At 50.3% G+C, this 21,225-nt stretch overlaps 1 protein-coding gene across 1 annotated transcript in view; it reads right to left on the bottom strand.

Moving 5' to 3' along the window:
* The window catches only part of LOC149429044 (uncharacterized), a 108,407-nt gene that overhangs the window by 34,030 nt on the left and 53,152 nt on the right, over positions 1–21,225 (bottom strand). Inside the window, 6 exon segments of the mRNA XM_089666797.1 lie at positions 9,906–11,899; positions 11,952–12,936; positions 16,854–17,004; positions 17,006–17,120; positions 17,123–18,424; positions 18,576–18,717. Coding sequence (XP_089522923.1) covers positions 9,906–11,899; positions 11,952–12,936; positions 16,854–17,004; positions 17,006–17,120; positions 17,123–18,424; positions 18,576–18,717 — 4,689 coding nt within the window.

Raw genomic sequence — 21,225 nt, 5'->3', positions numbered from 1 at the left:
ATGTCCCATCCTTCATATCAGAGAGAGAGACAGATGACCCAGAATGTCCCATCCTTCATATCAGAGAGAGAGACAGACTACCCAGAATGTCCCGTCCTTCATATCAGAGACCGAGACAGACGACCCAGAATGTCCCGTCCTTCATATCAGAGAGAGACAGATGACCCAGAATGTCCCGTCCTTCATATCAGAGAGAGACAGACTACCCAGAATGTCCCGTCCTTCATATCAGAGAGAGACAGACTACCCAGAATGTCCCATCCTTCATATCAGAGATGAGACAGACTACCCAGATTGTCCCGTCCTTCATATCAGAGAGAGACAGACTACCCAGAATGTCCCGTCCTTCATATCAGAGACCGAGACAGACTACCCAGAATGTCCCGTCCTTCATATCAGAGAGAGAGACAGACTACCCAGAATGTCCCGTCCTTCATATCAGAGAGAGACAGACTACCCAGAATGTCCCGTCCTTCATATCAGAGAGAGACAGACTACCCAGAATGTCCCGTCCTTCATATCAGAGAGAGAGACAGACTACCCAGAATGTCCCGTCCTTCATATCAGAGAGAGACAGACTACCCAGAATGTCCCGTCCTTCATATCAGAGAGAGACAGACTACCCAGAATGTCCCGTCCTTCATATCAGAGAGAGAGACAGACTACCCAGAATGTCCCGTCCTTCATATCAGAGAAAGAGACAGACTACCCAGAATGTCCCGTCCTTCATATCAGAGAGAGAGACAGACTACCCAGAATGCCCCGTCCTTCATATCAGAGAGAGAGACAGACTACCCAGAATGTCCCGTCCTTCATATCAGAGATGAGACAGACTACCCAGAATGTCCCGTCCTTCATATCAGAGAGAGAGACAGACTACCCAGAATGTCCCGTCCTTCATATCAGAGAGAGACAGACTACCCAGAATGTCCCGTCCTTCATATCAGAGAGAGACAGACTACCCAGAATGTCCCATCCTTCATATCAGAGAGAGACAGATCACCCAGAATGTCCCGTCCTTCATATCAGAGAGAGACAGACTACCCAGAATGTCCCGTCCTTCATATCAGAGACCGAGACAGACTACCCAGAATGTCCCGTCCTTCATATCAGAGACCGAGACAGACTACCCAGAATGTCCCGTCCTTCATATCAGAGAGAGACAGACTACCCAGAATGTCCCGTCCTTCATATCAGAGAGAGAGAGACTACCCAGAATGTCCCGTCCTTCATATCAGAGATGAGACAGACTACCCAGAATGTCCCGTCCTTCTTATCAGAGATGAGACAGACTACCCAGAATGTCCCATCCTTCATATCAGAGAGAGACTACCCAGAATGTCCCCTCCTTCATATCAGAGAGAGACAGACTACCCAGAATGTCCCGTCCTTCATATCAGAGAGAGACAGACTACCCAGAATGTCCCGTCCTTCATATCAGAGAGAGACAGACTACCCAGAATGTCCCGTCCTTCATATCAGAGAAAGAGACAGACTACCCAGAATGTCCCGTCCTTCATATCAGAGATGAGACAGACTACCCAGAATGTCCCGTCCTTCATATCAGAGAGAGAGAGACTACCCAGAATGTCCCGTCCTTCATATCAGAGAGAGACAGACTACCCAGAATGTCCCGTCCTTCATATCAGAGAGAGACAGACTACCCAGAATGTCCCGTCCTTCATATCAGAGAGAGACAGACTACCCAGAATGTCCCATCCTTCATATCAGAGAGAGACAGACTACCCAGAATGCCCCATCCTTCATATCAGAGACCGAGACAGACTACCCAGAATGTCCCGTCCTTCATATCAGAGAGAGAGACAGACTACCCAGAATGTCCCGTCCTTCATATCAGAGAGAGACAGACTACCCAGAATGTCCCGTCCTTCATATCAGAGAGAGACAGACTACCCAGAATGTCCCGTCCTTCATATCAGAGAGAGACAGACTACCCAGAATGTCCCGTCCTTCATATCAGAGAGAGACAGACTACCCAGAATGTCCCGTCCTTCATATCAGAGAGAGACAGACTACCCAGAATGTCCCGTCCTTCATATCAGAGACCGAGACAGACTACCCAGAATGTCCCGTCCTTCATATCAGAGAGAGAGACAGACTACCCAGAATGTCCCGTCCTTCATATCAGAGATGAGACAGACTACCCAGAATGTCCCGTCCTTCATATCAGAGATGAGACAGACGACCCAGAATGTCCCGTCCTTCATATCAGAGAGAGACAGACTACCCAGATTGTCCCGTCCTTCATATCAGAGACCGAGACAGACGACCCAGAATGTCCCGTCCTTCATATCAGAGATGAGACAGACTACCCAGAATGTCCCGTCCTTCATATCAGAGAGAGAGAGACTACCCAGAATGTCCCATCCTTCATATCAGAGAGAGAGACAGACTACCCAGAATGTCCCATCCTTCATATCAGAGAGAGACAGACTACCCAGAATGTCCCGTCCTTCATATCAGAGAGACAGACTACCCAGAATGTCCCGTCCTTCATATCAGAGAGAGAAACAGACGACCCAGAATGTCCCGTCCTTCATATCAGAGAGAGACAGACTACCCAGAATGTCCCGTCCTTCATATCAGAGAGAGACAGACTACCCAGAATGTCCCGTCCTTCATATCAGAGAGAGAGACAGACGACCCAGAATGTCCCGTCCTTCATATCAGAGAGAGACAGACGACCCAAAATGTCCCGTCCTTCATATCAGAGAGAGAAACAGACGACCCAGAATGTCCCGTCCTTCATATCAGAGAGAGAGACAGACGACCCAGAATGTCCCATCCTTCATATCAGAGAGAGAGACAGACGACCCAGAATGCCCCGTCCTTCATATCAGAGACCGAGACAGACTACCCAGAATGTCCCGTCCTTCATATCAGAGAGAGACAGACTACCCAGAATGTCCCATCCTTCATATCAGAGAGAGAGACAGACTACCCAGAATGTCCCGTCCTTCATATCAGAGAGAGACAGACTACCCAGAAGGTCTCTTCCTTCATATCAGAGAGAGACAGACTACCCAGAATGTCCCGTCCTTCATATCAGAGAGAGAGACAGACGACCCAGAATGTCCCGTCCTTCATATCAGAGAGAGACAGACGACCCAAAATGTCCCGTCCTTCATATCAGAGAGAGAAACAGACGACCCAGAATGTCCCGTCCTTCATATCAGAGAGAGAGACAGACGACCCAGAATGTCCCGTCCTTCATATCAGAGAGAGAGACAGACGACCCAGAATGCCCCGTCCTTCATATCAGAGACCGAGACAGACTACCCAGAATGTCCCGTCCTTCATATCAGAGAGAGACAGACTACCCAGAATGTCCCATCCTTCATATCAGAGAGAGAGACAGACTACCCAGAATGTCCCGTCGTTCATATCAGAGAGAGACAGACTACCCAGAATCTTCCTTACTTCCTTTCAGAAAGAGACAGACTATCCAGAATGTCCCGTCCTTCATATCAGAGAGAGACAGACTACCCAGAATGCCCCGTCCTTCATATCAGAGAGAGACAGACTACCCAGAATGTCCCGTCCTTCATATCAGAGACCGAGACAGACGACCCAGAATGTCCCGTCCTTCATATCAGGGATGAGACAGACTACCCAGAATGTCCCGTCCTTCATATCAGAGTGAGACAGACTACCCAGAATGTCCCATCCTTCATATCAGAGAGAGACAGACTACCCAGAATGTCCCGTCCTTCATATCAGAGTCCGAGACAGACGACCCAGAATGTCCCGTCCTTCACATCAGGGATGAGACAGACTACCCAGAATGTCCCGTCCTTCATATCAGAGAGAGAGACAGACTACCCAGAATGTCCCGTCCTTCATATCAGAGAGAGACAGACTGCCCAGAATGTCCCGTCCTTCCTATCAGAGAGAGACAGACTGCCCAGAATGTCCCATCCTTCATATCAGAGAGAGACAGACTGCCCAGAATGTCCCGTCCTTCATATCAGAGAGAGACAGACGACCCAGAATGTCCCGTCCTTCATATCAGAGAGAGAGAGAGACAGACGAATCATAATGTCCCGTTCTTCAGGTAGGAAAGAACTCTAAGGGTACCTAAAGGCTTGACTAGAAGAGGAAAAAGTGCCCAGACACCTCCACAGGGGTAAGAAGAGAGAAGAAATATGGCACAACCCATATGGGGCACAAAACAGCAGCAGGTCATAAGGATGCACAGGGACCCATATACCTAAACACCCATCGCTGCCCCAAAACTGCCTACATCTAATCACGGAGCATGGTCCAACAAAGCATCCTCAGCTGAGGAGAGGGGAAGGGGGGAAGGGATCCTAGATTGTCTACCTGATTAGGAACAGGAGCAAGGGAAGGAGTCTGGAGGAACTGCACATCGGTCATCAAATGAGAACTTACCCTCCAGTGACCAGGTCCCACAAAGGTCTCCAGGCAGACTCCCTACCTGCTGGGGGAACTAGGAGCAGGACCCCAGAATGATCTTCTTGCTGACAATGAGGAGAGCACAGGGACATCCAGCAATTAAATCTTCCTGCCAGATGATCAATCAACAGCTTTCAGGTACTGAATCAGAAGAGAACCAGACGGCAAATTCTTATCTCCGAGGAGGACAGCATAGTGAAACGTAACACTCTCAGTGTAGTACAGCATAGGAACTAGGCCACTAGACCTGCCACAGGGAAAACTCCCAGACCATTCCATAGGGGAAGACTCTTCAACACGTGAGGGATTTCCAGTGGAGCTCAGGTCAGAGTACCAAGTCATGGAGGGGATGCTTGATGAGACGGGAACTGTTCTCAGGAAACAGATTGGAGCCCCAGACATGGGGACACCCCTGCAAGTGAAGACTTTCATGGTGAAGGGAATAAACTGCCCCTTTCAGACAAAAAGGCAGACAGGTAATATCTGGAAGTACTTGGTCTACAGAGACCATTTGGATGTTTCGCCCCAAGTTCAGGCTCCCAGGCATGAGGGATTGATAAGGACTGACTTACAACTGAAAAAGGGAGTCTAAATTATGAGAGTAATCCCTTGGCACCCTACACACCCTGAAAGATGAGGGAGGGAGAATGATTCTGACTTATAAGGGGAGGAATTAAATCCCTAAAGCACAGGTGTCAAACTGGTGACCCTCCAACTGTTACCAAACTACAAGTCCCATGAGGCATTGCAAGATTGACAGTTACAAGCATGACTCCCAAAGACAGAGGCATGATGGGACTTGTAGTTTTGCAACAGCTGGAGGGCTGCCAGTTTGACACCCCTGCCCTAAAGGAAATGAGCAACCTTGCCCAACAGTGACCTTTAAATAATCCAAGGCCTGGAACACGAGGCTGATTCTCCAGATGATGGGTAGTACATCTATAAGGTTTGTAACAACCCCGGTAAATCTGTGTCCACTTCAGGAGACTGCAATGACCCCAACCAGAGGTAGACTGTTGGAATTCTCAGAGACAGTGACAAGGTCAACATGACCAGCATGAATAGAAGTTTTAGGCCAATCACAGACATAATCTGCAGGGGACCATTTAGAGCCTTTGAGGGCAGAGTGCATCGATATGTGAGCAAAAACATCCAGAAAGTCCAAAGTGGAGACTGAGGTCCCTGCGGACATGGGGGATACCTTGGCCACACACGAGAGAGCTTTGGTAGACTGCAATAAAGATGATCCGGTGACAATAGGGGTCCAAGGTTCTGAATTACAGGTGTCAATTCCTTCTGGGCAGGACGTACTCTAGGACTATAAGCTGAGTTCATCCTTGGCAGTGGGACAGTCCTGGCTGTCTTAGTGAAGACATCTTGTGTTTGTACAGCAGTAATTCAACTAGGCCCAATGTGAGCCAAGGTTTTAAATCTCATAAACCCAGGCATCTGGGGCTGAGAGTTTCAGGTGGCCGGGGGTGACCAAGTAAGTGTAGGAAGGGAGATCCACGTGATGATCCAGCAGTTGATTCCTTGGCCTTAACTCTTACTCTGTTAAAAAGTGGTGGGAAATTTAAAATGGTGGCCATCAATGCTTCATCACAACTGGCTCTGCTTACTAAGTGAGTCTTCAAAGACAGGGTCACACCTGTGACCACAGGACAGCTCTGGACCCGAAAGCACTCCTCAGCTAACTAACACAGTACACCCTGTCCTGGAGAGCACCACAATGAAAAGCCCAGTGCCCAAAGGTTACATTCCAGGCAAGTCTTACATGTACAGTCCAGGAGGGTCTGGCTTCAAAATCAGTGATCAGGATAGCTGATCGATATCATCTGAGTTCACCAAAGAACCTTAATAGATTGATGTCACCAAGGAACCTTGATTGATTGATGTCAACAAGGAACCTTGATTGATTGATGTCACCAAGGAACCTTAATAGATTGATGTCACCAAGGAACCTTAATAGATTGATGTCACCAAGGAACCTTGATTGATTGATGTCACCAAGGAACCTTGATTGATTGATGTCACCAAGGAACCTTAATAGATTGATGTCACCAAGGAACCTTGATTGATTGATGTCACCAAGGAACCTTAATAGATTGATGTCACCAAGGAACCTTGATTGATTGAAGTCACCAAGGAACCTTGATTGATTGATGTCACCAAGGAACCTTGATTGATTGATGTCACCAAGGAACCTTGATTGATTGAAGTCACCAAGGAACCTTGATTGATTGATGTCACCAAGGAACCTTGATTGATTGATGTCACCAAGGAACCTTGATTGATTGATGTCACCAAGGAACCTTGATTGATTGATGTCACCAAGGAACCTTAATAGATTGATGTCACCAAGGAACCTTTATTGATTGATGTCACCAAGGAACCTTGATTGATTGATGTCACCAAGGAACCTTGATTGATTGATGTCACCAAGGAACCTTGATTGATTGAAGTCACCAAGGAACCTTGATTGATTGATGTCACCAAGGAACCTTGATTGATTGATGTCACCAAGGAACCTTGATTGATTGATGTCACCAAGGAACCTTAATAGATTGATGTCACCAAGGAACCTTTATTGATTGATGTCACCAAGGAACCTTGATTGATTGATGTCACCAAGGAACCTTGATTGATTGATGTCACCAAGGAACCTTGATTGATTGAAGTCACCAAGGAACCTTGATTGATTGATGTCACCAAGGAACCTTGATTGATTGATGTCACCAAGGAACCTTGATTGATTGATGTCACCAAGGAACCTTAATAGATTGATGTCACCAAGGAACCTTAATAGATTGATGTCACCAAGGAACCTTGATTGATTGATGTCACCAAGGAACCTTGATTGATTGATGTCACCAAGGAACCTTGATTGATTGAAGTCAACAAGGAACCTTGATTGATTGATGTCACCAAGGAACCTTAATAGATTGATGTCACCAAGGAACCTTGATTGATCAATGTCACCAAGGAACCTTGATTGATTGATGTCACCAAGGAACCTTGATTGATTGATGTCACCAAGGAACCTTGATTGATTGATGTCACCAAGGAACCTTAATAGATTGATGTCACCAAGGAACCTTGATTAAGGTCAGCAAGAAAACCTAATTGAGGTTGAAGGGAAATGTATCACTCCATGTTGTTTTTTGTATTATTAATTGTTTTTGTATTATACCCAGAATGAGTTAATGAAAATATGAAGATGTGCATGTAAACGCTCTCTATGTATTATAGAACTGCACTCACAATATTCTTTAGTTTTTTATCTTAGCTTAGCCTTGGTAGAGGCGGGGAAAGTATCCAATTATTTCTTTGTACTAACAGCACCTGTTTCTGCTATGATATAGTTAAAAGTCCAATACTTCTGTCCTTTGGGAAAATAACTGTTGGTTACTTGTAACTGATTTCAAGGTCTGAGAAAAATCATGTTCACAGCCTTGACAAGTATCTAGCGAAATTCTATTGTATGGTTTTCTTTGTTACAATATAAGAGGAAGAACCTACGAATAACGATTCAGATCGTCTTCTGGAAACCTGTGTGCGCATGCTAATTTCTCTCATTCCAGAACACGGTCTCTTAGGCCTAATGGGGGAACCGAAACCTACCAGTGATTGATTAGAAGCACAAAGTCCTTTCAGATTGGGGGCTCGTCCCGGGATCGGAGAGTCATCCTATCCGGTAAGTATTTGAGTTGTATGTTCTGATATTTACCGTGACTAGGCTCTGGCTGAGTTCCGATGCCCACATACTTTGGAAGTATGTTTTAATGAAAGGGTTATAGTGTAAAAGATTGCCAGCCGGCATAAGTACTTTTGGGAAGTACTGAAGGACACGGGTTGTCCAGAAAATGTGTATGTACTTTTGGTGAGTACAGGTACTTTTGGTAAGTACTTTTGAGGACATTGGATGTCCAGGGACACGGGTTGTCCAGAAAATGTGTATGTACTTTTGGTAAGTACTTTTGAGGACATTGGATGTCCAGGGACACGGGTTGTCCAGAAAATGTGTATGTACTTTTGGTAAGTACTTTTGAGGACATTGGATGTCCAGGGACACGGGTTGTCCAGAAAATGTGTATGTACTTTTGGTGAGTACAGGTACTTTTGGTAAGTACTTTTGAGGACATTGGATGTCCAGGGACACGGGTTGTCCAGAAAATGTGTATGTACTTTTGGTAAGTACTTTTGAGGACATTGGATGTCCAGGGACACGGGTTGTCCAGAAAATGTGTATGTACTTTTGGTAAGTACAGGTACTTTTGGTAAGTACTTTTGAGGACATTGGATGTCCAGGGACACGGGTTGTCCAAGAAATAAGAAAATATTGACACTGGTAGGTTTGGGCTGCCAAAATTCTGTTGCTTATCTTTCTGTCACGTAAAGTATAAGATAATTTGTTGTGTGACACCGAGGTCCAGGTGGTAAGTGTATGGACTGGTAGTTACGGGTTTTATGTTTTGCAAATGACTTGTCCTGAATGTGTATGTTGTCAAGAGAACCAGAGGGCACACAGAGACAGATTGCACAGAACCCAACGTGCTTTTATTGGGGAGGTTTTTGGGGCACAGACAACAGTTCCTTTGGTCCACAGATCCACACCAGACACAGCAACACAGTACAGTTCTCTGTAAGGCAATATGGAACAACAGGGGTATTGTAATCCACAGGGTTAGTCCACACAGGAGGCTCCAGGCAGGGATGGGTTAAGTCCAGGCAGGTTCACGGAGAACAAGGGGTTAAGTCCAGGCAGGGGATAGATCCAGCCAGGCAGGTTCACGGGGACAGCAGAAGATCCCTCCAGAGTGCAGGGATCCCAGGCAGCACAGACAGTCCAGGAGATGAGGAGGAGGACGGGGGATTTTTGGATGAGAGAAGCTGGCCCTCAGCATAGCCTTCCCTCACACACACAGCCAGGAGAACACAATGGGGGTTTTCCTGCTCACCCTTAAGTATAGAGCTGGTAACCGGACACTTCCTATCAGGTTACCATGGCAACGGGTCCTGTCTCTGGTCTCCAGACCTGCCCAGGGAGCCCAGGAATTTGTGCATGAGGGGGAAGGGAGGAGATGGCCTGTTTGTGGATTCCTTCAGCAGGAGGCCAGGCTGCAAGCCAGGGGGGTGAGGGGCTGCTGAGGTCTGCCTGTGTCAAGGACAAAGAGGACTAGAAGTCCCAGCATGGATGGGACAGAAGGGTGGCAGCCGGCAAACCTGGAGGATGGGGAAGGAAGGACCAGCTCCGTGACAACCCCTCCCCCCTCCATTCTACAAGTGCCGCCAGGGGAACCTCAACAGGTTCCCGTAGAGGCACTTGTGGACTGCATTTACTGGGGGTCTTGCTGACGGGACAGCCCATCTGCATTGTGGTGCTGGCTTCCCCGTCAGTATTGGAAATCGAAATTGTAAGGTTGTAAGGCCAGGCTCCATCGTAAGAGGCGGCCATTATCCCCGGAGACCCGATTCAGCCAGGTGAGGGGGTTATGGTCCGTGAGGATGGTGAACTCCCGGCCATACAAATAGGGTTGAAGTTTCTTCAATGCCCACACTATGGCCAGGCACTCCTTCTCTATGGTGGCATAGGCCACCTCCCGGTCTAATAGTTTCCTGCTAAGGAAGGCCACAGGGTGCTCCTCCCCCTCCTCATTTACCTGGCTGAGGACGGCCCCCAGCCCATAAGTGGAGGCGTCTGTCTGTACGAGGAACCTTCGATGGTAATTGGGCGCTGCTAGGATGGGGTCATGGGAAAGGGCCTTCTTCAGCCGATCAAATGCGGTCTGGCAGGCCGGGGTCCAGGTTACCATCCGGGGCATGGTCTTCTTGGTGAGATCTGTGAGGGGCTTCGCAATCGTGCTGAAATGAGGAACAAATTTGCGGTAATAGTTAGCAGTGCCCAGGAACGCCATAACCTGTTTCTTGGTCTGGGGGGTGGGCCATTCCTTAATGGCTTCTATTTTAGCCGGTTCTGGGAGCAGTTTACCCCCTCCCACCCGGTGTACTAAATATTGCACCTCCGCCATTCCCATCTGGCACTTGTCTGGTGGAATGGTGAGGTTGGCCCCTGCAATTCGGTCCAGGACAAAGCCCACATGCTGGAGGTGGTCTTCCCATGTTTCACTAAAGATGGCGATGTCATCCAGGTAGGTGCAGGCAAAGTCATGACAGCCCCGCAGCAGCTGGTCCACCGTGCGCTGGAAGGTGGCAGGAGCATTCTTCATGCCAAAAGGCATGTTGAGAAACTCGAACAGGCCGAAGGGGGTGATGAAGGCAGAGCACTCCCGACCCTCTGAAGATAAGGGGATTTGCCAGTAGCCCTTGCTCAAGTCCAGAGTAGTGACATAGCGGGCTCCAGCCAGCCAGTCCAGTAGGTCATCGATACGAGGCATCGGGTAGGCGTCACTAACCGTGTGGTCATTGAGGCGTTGGTAGTCAACACAAAAGCGGATGCTACCATCTTTCTTGGGGACAAGAACAACAGGAGAGGCCCAGGGGCTCTGGGAGGGCTGAATATTTCCCAGATCCAGCATTTCGTTCAGTTCCTGTCTCATAGTGTTCTTAACAGCTTCGGGGACACGATATGGGGCTTGTTGGAGGGGCCGGGTTCCCAGGGTCTCCACATGGTGAGTGGTGATAGTAGTTTTTCCAGGCCTTGCCGAAAAAGCGGAACTGCGCTGGCCAAGGACAGCATTCATGGCCCTCTGTTGCCCCGGGTTCAGCTGCAGACTCAGGGGCACCTGGTGCACATCATTTGGATGGCGTGCTGCTTCCAGGAGGTCCGGTACGGCCTCTTCCTCCTCCTCAGAGGGTATTGGGCAGACGGCCATAACAAGGGGGTTTCGGTCATGGTACTCCATGATCATATTGACATGTACCGTTTTCTGCCGTCTCCCCCGATCATCTAGCCCAAGAATATAGTTAGTGTCATTCACTTTCCTAATGACACGGAAGGGGCCCTCCCATGTGGTTTGCAATTTGTTCTGGGGATTTGGGACAATCATGAGGACCTGTTGGTTTTCAGTAAACTCCCGGGTGTGGGCCTTGCGGTCATACCATGTCTTTTGCCGGACCTGGGCTGCTTGGAGATGGTCAGCTGCTAGGCCGGCTAGTTGTCCCATCTTTTCACGCAGTTCCAAGACATAGGGCACCACAGGGACCCCGGTATCTGGTAGTTGACCCTCCCAGTATTCCTTCAGTAGGGTCAGGGGGCCGCGGATTTTCCGCCCATACAGCAGTTCAAAGGGAGAAAATCCGGTAGATTCCTGCGGCACCTCCCGGTAGGCAAAGAGGAGGTGGGGCAGGTATCTTTCCCAGTCTGGCTCTAGATCTACAAAGGCCCGTAGCATGGCCTTCAGGGTCCCGTTGAAGCGTTCACACAGTCCATTGGTCTGGGGGTGATTGGGGGTTGTCCGGATGGTCCGCACTCCACAGGTCTGCCAGAGGGACTGAACAAGGCCTGACATGAATTGAGTCCCCTGATCTGACAGGATTTCAGCAGGGAAACCCACTCGGGTGAAAACGGTAACCATGGCTTCTGCAACTTTGGGAGCTGTGATGCTGGACAGGGCGACTGCTTTGGGGATAACGAGTAGCATAGTCCACGATGGTCAGGATGTACCGCTTTCCAGAATTGCTGGGGCGAGCTAAGGGGCCCAGAATGTCAATAGCTACTCGTTGGAATGGCTCCTCAATAATGGGTAGGGGCTGTAGGGGGGCCCGCAGGCCACCTGTTCTTCCATGTCGCTGACAGGTATCGCAGGTACGGCAGTAGCGAGCTACTGATTGGGACATCCCAGGCCAATAGAAGGCCTGGGCCAACCTCCTTTCGGTCTGTAGCTTTCCCTGATGCCCAGCCATGGGAATATCGTGAGCAAGGTGTAGCATTTGGGTCCGGAATTGTTGGGGAACTATCAGATGTTTAGCCACGGTCTGGGGCCCCCCTTCGGCGTCGGTCTCCACCACTCGGTACAGCAACCCATTTTCCTGCACTCTCTTTTCGTCGGTCCCCGGACCAGTCAGAGTAGGGTCGGTGGCTAAGTCCCCTTGAAACTTGTCCCAGTCCCATGTCTCCCCAGCATTGTCAGCAGTCACAGTTGAGTCACTCACTGCGGGCAGCGGAGGTCCGTCCACATTCTGGGGTGACTCCTTCCTCTCAGCGGTTTCCCGGCAGGCCTGACTTCGTGTGACGGCTCCCACAAAGTGGCATTGAAGATTGCCCACATCATTCCCAAGAAGCACATCTGCAGACAGTCCTCCCATTACACCCACATTGCAGCGTTTAGGCCCCAAGCCATAGTCCAGATTGACGGTAACAAGAGGGATGAAGCGTTTGGTGCCCCCTGCTAGTTGAATCACTATCCCAGGGCCAGGCTGTACAGCGTCAGGGTGCACCACTCGGGGGTCCACAATGGTGAGGAAGGCCCCTGAGTCTCGGAAGCCCACGGCCCTTTGTCCATCCACAGTGACCTCTTGCAAGTGCTTTCCTTGGAGGCTCTGGGTAGGGGCCCCCACCGGCTGTAGGCCAAAGACTCATGGGGGGGTGTCCTTGTCCGCGGGCGCGAGATCCCAGTCTGAAGGGGGTGGTGGCAAGTCCTCGGGAGCTTGGTACAGATCCACAGAATTCACTGGCCGGGGCAAGCTAGGCCTGAGACTCTGTTTTTTGGCGGGGCAGCTGGCCTGGTAGTGACCAATCTGTCCACAGCCAAAGCATCGCCTATCTAAGGCCGGTCTGGGGCCCCGTTGTGAGGTGGCTGAACGAGGTGGTAGTAAGGGCCATAGCACTGGCACTGTTTGTGGGGCCATCCGGCGATCGGGAGGCATGTAGGGCACCGGTGTAGGATGGGTCATCCTGGCCGCTTGGGGTGCCTCGGCCGCAGGCTTCTTCCATTGCAGGTTATTGAGGAGAGCCTCCTCCGCTAAGGCTGCAGCTTCTTCCAGGGTGGCAGGTTTCCGCTCACGCACCCACCTGGAGCTCGGGGGGGCACTTGAAAAGGAATTGTTTCTTCAGGATGGCCTGGATGATCTGCTCAGGGGAGGTTGCCTTCTCCCCTTCCAGCCACCGGCGGCAGGCTACCGACAACTTGTGTGCAAACATTTTGAAGGAGGCCTCTGGGAGGCGGGGGGTAGTCCGGAACTGGGCCCGAAATGACTCCGATGAGACCGCGGAGTAGTCCAGTACGGCCCTTTTTATCTCCTCATAGTTCCGTCTCTTGAGGGGGTCCATCATTCGGTAGGCTTCAGCAGCCCCTCCGTCAAGCAGCCCTACCACATGGCGAGTCCAGTCTGTGGGTGGGACCTCCAGTAGTTCACACTGGTACTGTCAGAGGACTCCACACACAGGAGACGCCACCGAGTGCCGGCTGTCAGAGGACTCCACACACAGGAGACGCCACCGAGTGCCGGCTGTCAGAGGACTCCACACACAAGAGACGCCACCGAGTGCCGGCTGTCAGAGGACTCCACACACAGGAGACGCCACCGAGTGCCGGCTGTCAGTGGACTCCACACACAGGAGACGCCACCGAGTGCCGGCTGTCAGAGGACTCCACACACAGGAGACGTGACTGAGTGCCGGCTGTCAGAGGACTCCACACACAGGAGACGCGACCGAGTGCCGGCTGTCAGAGGACTCCACACACAGGAGACGCCACCGAGTGCCGGCTGTCAGAGGACACCACACACAGGAGACGCCACCGAGTGCCGGCTGTCAGAGGACTCCACACACAGGAGACGTGACTGAGTGCCGGCTGTCAGAGGACTCCACACACAGGAGACGCCACCGAGTGCCGGCTGTCAGAGGACTCCACACACAGGAGACGCCACCGAGTGTCGGCTGTCAGAGGACTCCACACACAGGAGACGCCACCGAGTGCCGGCTGTCAGAGGACTCCACACACAGGAGACGCCACCGAGTGCCGGCTGTCAGAGGACTCCACACACAGCAGACGCCACCGAGTGCCGGCTGTCAGAGGACTCCACACACAGGAGACGTGACCGAGTGCCGGCTGTCAGAGGACTCCACACACAGGAGACGCCACCGAGTGTCGGCTGTCAGAGGACTCCACACACAGGAGACGCCACCGAGTCCCGGCTGTCAGAGGACTCCACACACAGGAGACGCCACCGAGTGCCGGCTGTCAGAGGACTCCACACACAGGAGACGTGACCGAGTGCCGGCTGTCAGAGGACTCCACACTGAGATTTATTATTGAAGAGCTGCTAAAAAGCAAGCGCCCACAGAGGACGTCTAACGTGTTCTGCACATGCTCAGTTATATCCGCCAAATAAGCTGCACGAGCGTCTAGTTCCTCACTGTGTCGATTTGCTGAAAAAAACACATTTTACATTTTATTTGAAATGTCAGATATTGTTTGAAGTGAAGTCCTGATATCTGGCAAAGCAAATTTCCATGTGAAGGTCTCTGCAGTGATCTTTCATGGTGTCAGACGTGCCTCTTACCAAGTCTGCTTTGTGACTCTGATTCCTGGTGTGTGTCTGCTTAGTAAATTCGATTGGCGTCTACTTGTTGGCGCTGCTCAATAGTAAATCTCTTAGCGGGGTAAAAGTAGATGGTCGCCCACGGACATGCGCCCAGGCACAATAGTAAATCCGGGTCATACAGTCTTTATGAAGAACTCCCATTTCTGTGTTGTGTTCATCCATGCCAATATTCCTCCCAGTCTAAGTCTTGGAGAGCAGATCTCAGCCTTGGAGAATTAGCTCTCTTAAAGTTCAGCGTTTTTATTCTCCCCGTATGTGCGCGCTGTTTACAGCTAACAATAAATGAAATCATGTTATGGTCACGGCTACCCAGATGTTCTATATATGGACATTCGTAATAATCTCTGCATGGTTGGAGAAGACCAGGTCCAGCAGAGCATCATTCCTAGTTGGGGCCTCTATGACACAGGTCCACCAAAGCATCATTCCTAGTTGGGGCCTCTATGACCAGGTCCAGCAGAGCATCATTCCTAGTTGGGGCCTCTATGACCAGGTCCAGCAGAGCATCATTCCTAGCTGGGGCCTCTATGACCAGGTCCAGCAGAGCATCATTCCTAGTTGGGGCCTCTATGACCAGGTCCAGCAGAGCATCATTCCTAGTTGGGACCTCTATGACCAGGTCCAGCAGAGCATCATTCCTAGTTGAGACCTCTCTGACCAAGTCCAGCAGATCATCATTCCCAGTTGGGGCCTATATGACCAGGTCCAGCAGAGCATCATTCCTAGTTGGGGCCTCTATGACCAGGTCCAGCAGAGCATCATTCCTAGTTGGGTCCTCTATGACACAGGTCCAGCAGAGCATCATTCCTAGCTTGTGCCTCTATGACCAGGTCCAGCAGAGCATCATTCCTAGTTGGGGCCTCTATGACCAGGTCCAGCAGAGCATCATTCCTAGTTGGGGCCTCTATGACACAGGTCCAGCAGAGCATCATTCCTAGTTGGGGCCTCTATGACACAGGTCCAGCAGAGCATCATTCCTAGTTGGGGCCTTTATGAACTGAACCATACAATTGTCCTGTAGTAGGTTTATACATTTTTGTCCTTTAACTGTTCCTGCAGTCCCATTACTCCAGTCAGTTTCCAGGTAGTTACCATCCCCCGTTATTATCACTGTCCCCGCCCTTGCCATCTGTGGGAGGAGCTGAGTCTCCACCTCCTCATTAACACTGAAAGGCCTATAACAAACTCCAATGATGACCTTTGTAGTACCGCCCCCATGTGCAGCTCCACCCATAATACTTCAGCCTCATCACACTCTCCATCCACTAGGTCCTCTCACACTCGCTGAGATCACTTCTCACTTAGAGACAGACTCCACCCCCTTTCCTATTCTAGACAGACTCCACCCCCTTTCCTATTCTAGACAGACTCCACCCCCTTTCCTTTTCCAGACAGACTCCACCCCCTTTTCTATTACCCCGTCTCTCCGAAAGAGAACCTAGCCAGGAATATGAATGGCCCAGTCATGTGAGGAATGAAGCCAAGATTCAGCAATACCAATTCAATCCTAGTTCTCTTCATTCACCAAACCTTCCAACTCACCTATTGTGCTGGGCAGACTTCTGGCATTGGGGAACAAACACTTCCATTCTCTGACACCTCCTTCATTCTCTGACACCTCCTTCATTCCCTGATACCTCCTTCATTCACTGACACCTCCTTCATTCACTGACACCTCCTTCACTGACACCTTGTTCACACGGATTTTGTGTATTTTTTATTTTCATACAAATGGTACCAATTCCACTGGTTGTAACATGGGAACCTTCTTACCATCTGCCATAGCCCTCCCCCCATCTTTCCCCATTCCGCCCCCCAATAAGGACTGACCCCGGTCTGATCTGTCTACCACGATATAATCTCTGATGTACTGGAGGACAGGACTTCAGTGAGGAACATTTCCCTCACTCTGGACAGGAAAGTGGCTTCTCCCCCGTGTGAGATCTCTGATGTCTGGAAAGATAGGACTTATATGAAAAACATTTCCCGCACTCAGGACCGGAATACGGCTTCTCCCCTGTGTGAGACATGTGATGTATGAGAAGTGTTGATTTTGCTACATTTCCCGCACTCAGAACAGGAATACGGCTTCTCCCCCGTGTGAGAACTTTCATGCACATTAAGTTTAGATTTAGATTGGAAACATTTCCCGCACTCAGAACAGGAATACGGCTTCTCCCTGTGTGAGATCTTCTATGCTCAATAAGATTGGATCTATATTGGAAACCCTTCCCTCACTCAGGACAGGAATACGGCTTCTCCCCCGTGTGAGATCTTTGATGTTTGTAAAGAGAGGACTTCACTGAAAAACATTTCCCGCACTCAGGACAGGAATATGGCTTCTCCCCCGTGTGAGATCTCTGATGTATGATAAGTGTTGATTTTTCTACAAAACATTTCCCGCACTCAGGACAGGAATACGGCTTCTCCCCCGTGTGATATCTTCTATGCTTAATAAGATTGGATTTATATTGAAAACATTTCCCGCACTCAGGACAGGAATACGGCTTCTCCCCTGTGTGAGATCTTTGATGTGAGTGAAGATGGGACTTCTTTGAAAAACATTTTCCACACTCAGGACAGGAATATGGCTTCTCCCCTGTGTGAGATCTCTGATGTATGATAAGTGTTGATTTTTCTACAAAACATTTCCCGCACTCAGGACAGGAATACGGCTTCTCCCCCGTGTGATATCTTCTATGCTCAATAAGATTGGATTTATATTGGAAACATTTCCCGCACTCAGGACAGGAATACGGCTTCTTCCCCGTGTGAGATCTTTGATGTGTGTAAACACTGGACTTATCTGAAAACCACTTTCCACACTCAGGACAGGAATATGGCTTCTCCCCCGTGTGAGATCTTTGATGTGAGTAAAGATGAGACTTCTGTGAAAAACATTTCCCGCACTCAGGACAGGAATACGGCTTCTCCCCCGTGTGAGATCTTTGATGTGAGTGAAGATAGGACTTCTTTGAAAAACATTTCCCACACTCGTGACAGGAATACGGCTTCTCCCCTGTGTGAGACCTCTGATGTATGATAAGTGTTGATTTTTCTACAAAACATTTCCCGCACTCAGGACAGGAATATGGCTTCTCCCCGGTGTGAGATCTTTTATGCACATTAAGATTGGATTTATATTGGAAACATTTCCCGCACTCAGGACAGGAATACGGCTTCTCTCCCGTGTGAGATCTGATATGCACATTAAGACGGGATTTATATTGGAAACATTTCCCGCACTCAGTACAGGACAAGCTCTTCCCTGTTGGAAGGCCGGCCCGGTCCCGCACAGTCTGAGGTTCCTCAGGATACGAGGAATCCGATGGTCCATCTACACTGGGTGGTGCCGGATGGACATTGGAGGGAGCCGGGTTTTCTCCTGGACTATACTGTGTGATGTCCTCATCTTCTACTTTCCAGTCTGGAGACAAAGTGAGACAATCCTCGGAGGTTTTCCTCATCTCCCGGCCATGGACTAAAATACAAAGACAAAGAGGATTACTAGACAGGAGCTGATTGGTTCCCCCAAACCAGAAAGACAGAGAAAGATCCAATGAGAGGTTTATCATCTGGACCAATCAGTGAGCAGTATGGGTGGAGGAATGGATTTGGTGTTCATGACCCACCTGTGCTGATCTCTGTAGGAGTGTCCTCCTCTATAAATGTCCCCGTTATTCCATCCTCCTCCATAGACTGCTGATCATCCCTCACATACGCCTCTTCTTCTTCTGCTTTCACCTCAAATTCTATATCGATTGGATCTCCACTCTACATCAAGAGAAGGAGAGGAAATATCAGAGTGAAAGTGGCTGGAAACCTGCAAAAAGCAAACAAAAATAGAAGATACAATGTAATAAAGAAGAAGAGCGCAAGCCATTGGTGTGTAGTGTGGCTGGTAGAAGAGCAGCCTGCCATCAGCAATCCTCTCCGCAATATTGAGGCCACGCCCCTTGATTGACAGCCTGTATAATGAGATATATACAGGAGGAGGGAAGGAGGCATGTCTGCTGCTGCTCTGCACCTCGGGGGGGGAGAAGAGAGAAGAGAGGGAGAGAGAAGAGAGGGGGAGAGAGAGAAGAGAGGGGAGGGGGGGGGAGGGGAGAGGGAGGGGGGGAGAGGGGAGAGGGGGAGAGAAGAGAGGGAGGGAGGAGAGAGAAGAGAGGGAGGGAGGAGAGAGAAGAGAGGGAGGGAGGAGAGAGAAGAGGGGGAGGGAGGAGAGAGAAGAGGGGGAGGGAAGAGAGAGAAGAGGGGGAGGGAAGAGAGAGAAGAGGGGGAGAGGGAGAGAAAAGAGGGGGAGAGGGAGAGGGGGAGAGGAAGAGAAGAGAGGGGGAGAGGGAGAGAAGAGAGGGGGAGAGGGAGAGAAGAGAGGGGGAGAGGGAGAGAAGAGAGGGGGAGAGGGAGAGAAGAGAGGGGGAGAGGGAGAGAAGAGAGGGGGAGAGGGAGAGAAGAGAGGGAGAGAAGAGAGGGAGAGAAAGAAGAGGGAGGGAGAGGGGGGAGAGGGGGAGAGTGAGGGGGGAGAGAGAGAGGGGGAGAGTGAGGGGGGAGAGAGAGAGGGGGAGAGTGAGGGGGGAGAGAGGGGGAGAGTGAGGGGGGAGAGAGGGGGAGAGAGAGGGGGGGAGAGAGGGGGGAGAGAGAGGGGGGAGAGAGAGAGAAGGGGGGAGAGAGAGAGAGAAGGGGGGAGGGAGAAGGGGGGGGGAAGAGAGAGTGAGAAGGGGGGAAGAGAGAGGGAGAAGAGAGAGAGAAGGGGGAGAGAGAGGAGAAAGAGCGAGAGGAGAGAGAGGGTGGGGGGGGAGGGTGAAGAGAGGGGGAGAAAGGGGAGAGAGAGGGGGGAGAGAGGGAGGGAGGGGAGAGAGACAGAGAAGGGACAGAAGAGGAGGGAGAGAGGAGGAGGAGAGAGGGGGAGAGAGGGAAGGGGGAGAAGAGAGGAGGAGAGAGGGGGGGAGGAGGAGAGAGGGGGAGGAGGAGAGGGGGAGGGACACACAGAATTTCAAGCCAGCCATTGAGTCCCTGAAAGACAAGGCATGAGAACCTCCTACGCCATCAGGAGACGGCTGTACCACCTTCAACCTCCGGGAAGAGTCTGGCTTAGAATCTTTGATAGAGTCATCACCCCAATCCTTCTTTATGGCAGTGAAGATTGAGGGTCTTCTCACCTACCCAGACCAATCCAAATGGGACTTCAGCCCGTCACAAATATTCCATCTAGAATTCTACAAGCACCTCCTCCACGTCCACCAGAGCACCTCCAACGGTGATTGCTGGTCAGAGTTGGGCAGAGTTCCTTTTCTTCTCGCAGTACAGAAGAGGGCGCTATCATACTGGGGCCATCTACAAAACAGCAGTCCTAACTTGTACCACCATAAGTCCCTACTGACCAATAATGACCAGTCAAAGCCATGTGGCCTGCAACAACTCGCCTTGTCCTCCCCAAACACCCAACAAACGTCTTGACAAAATCTCAAATAAAGACATAATGAAGGATTCCCCAAAACATATGTTGAGGAATGAAGAAATGAAAGAGCCAACTCCAAGAAACGGTATACCAGTCACTACAGAGGGACTACAAACTGACCCTGTACCTGGAGGTGCTACAAGACCCCAAAGACAGACAGACCCTGAGCAGGTAGAGTGCCCACAGCCTGAAAATCCAATCAGAACGGCACAGACAGACCTACAAGTCCAGGGAGAGTAAACCGTGCCAGCAATGTCACTAGGGGGTCCTGGAGAATGAGAACCTCTTCTTGCTAAAATGTGACCAGGGGGTCCTGGAGGATGAGGATCACTTCCTGCTGCATTGTGACCAGGGGGTTCTGGAGGACAAGGACCACTTCCTGCTACAATCTGACCGGGTGTCATGGAGGATGAGGACCACTTCCTGCTACAATGTGACTAGGATGTCATGGACGATAAGGACCACTTCCTGCTGCAATCTGACCGGATGTCATGGAGGATGAGAACCACTTCCTGCTACAACGTGACCAGGGTAATCTGGAGGATGAGGACCGCTTCCTGCTACAATGTGAATAGGTGGTCCTGGAGGACGAGGACCTCTTCCTGCTACAGTGCCCCAAGTACTCATCAGTGAGGGACACTCACTTCCAGAGACTCTCCACTCTCATCCCGGACTTCACATCTATAGAAGAGAGGAGGAAACTTCAAATTCTACCGGGAGAAGAGAAGCCAATGGTGGAAATAGCTGCACCACATGTGACACCATGCCACAGACTGAGAGGGACTCAAAACGAAGGACTCAACTCAACATGGCCTACAACTGAT

The sequence above is a fragment of the Staurois parvus genome, unplaced genomic scaffold (assembly GCF_062004578.1).
Source record: "Staurois parvus isolate SC_StPar_1 unplaced genomic scaffold, SC_StPar_1.0 ptg002848l, whole genome shotgun sequence".
In the NCBI taxonomy this organism is placed as follows: Eukaryota; Metazoa; Chordata; class Amphibia; order Anura; family Ranidae; genus Staurois; species Staurois parvus.
The sequence above is the reverse complement of the archived record's forward strand: the minus strand, read 5'-3'. Positions and strand labels throughout refer to the sequence as shown.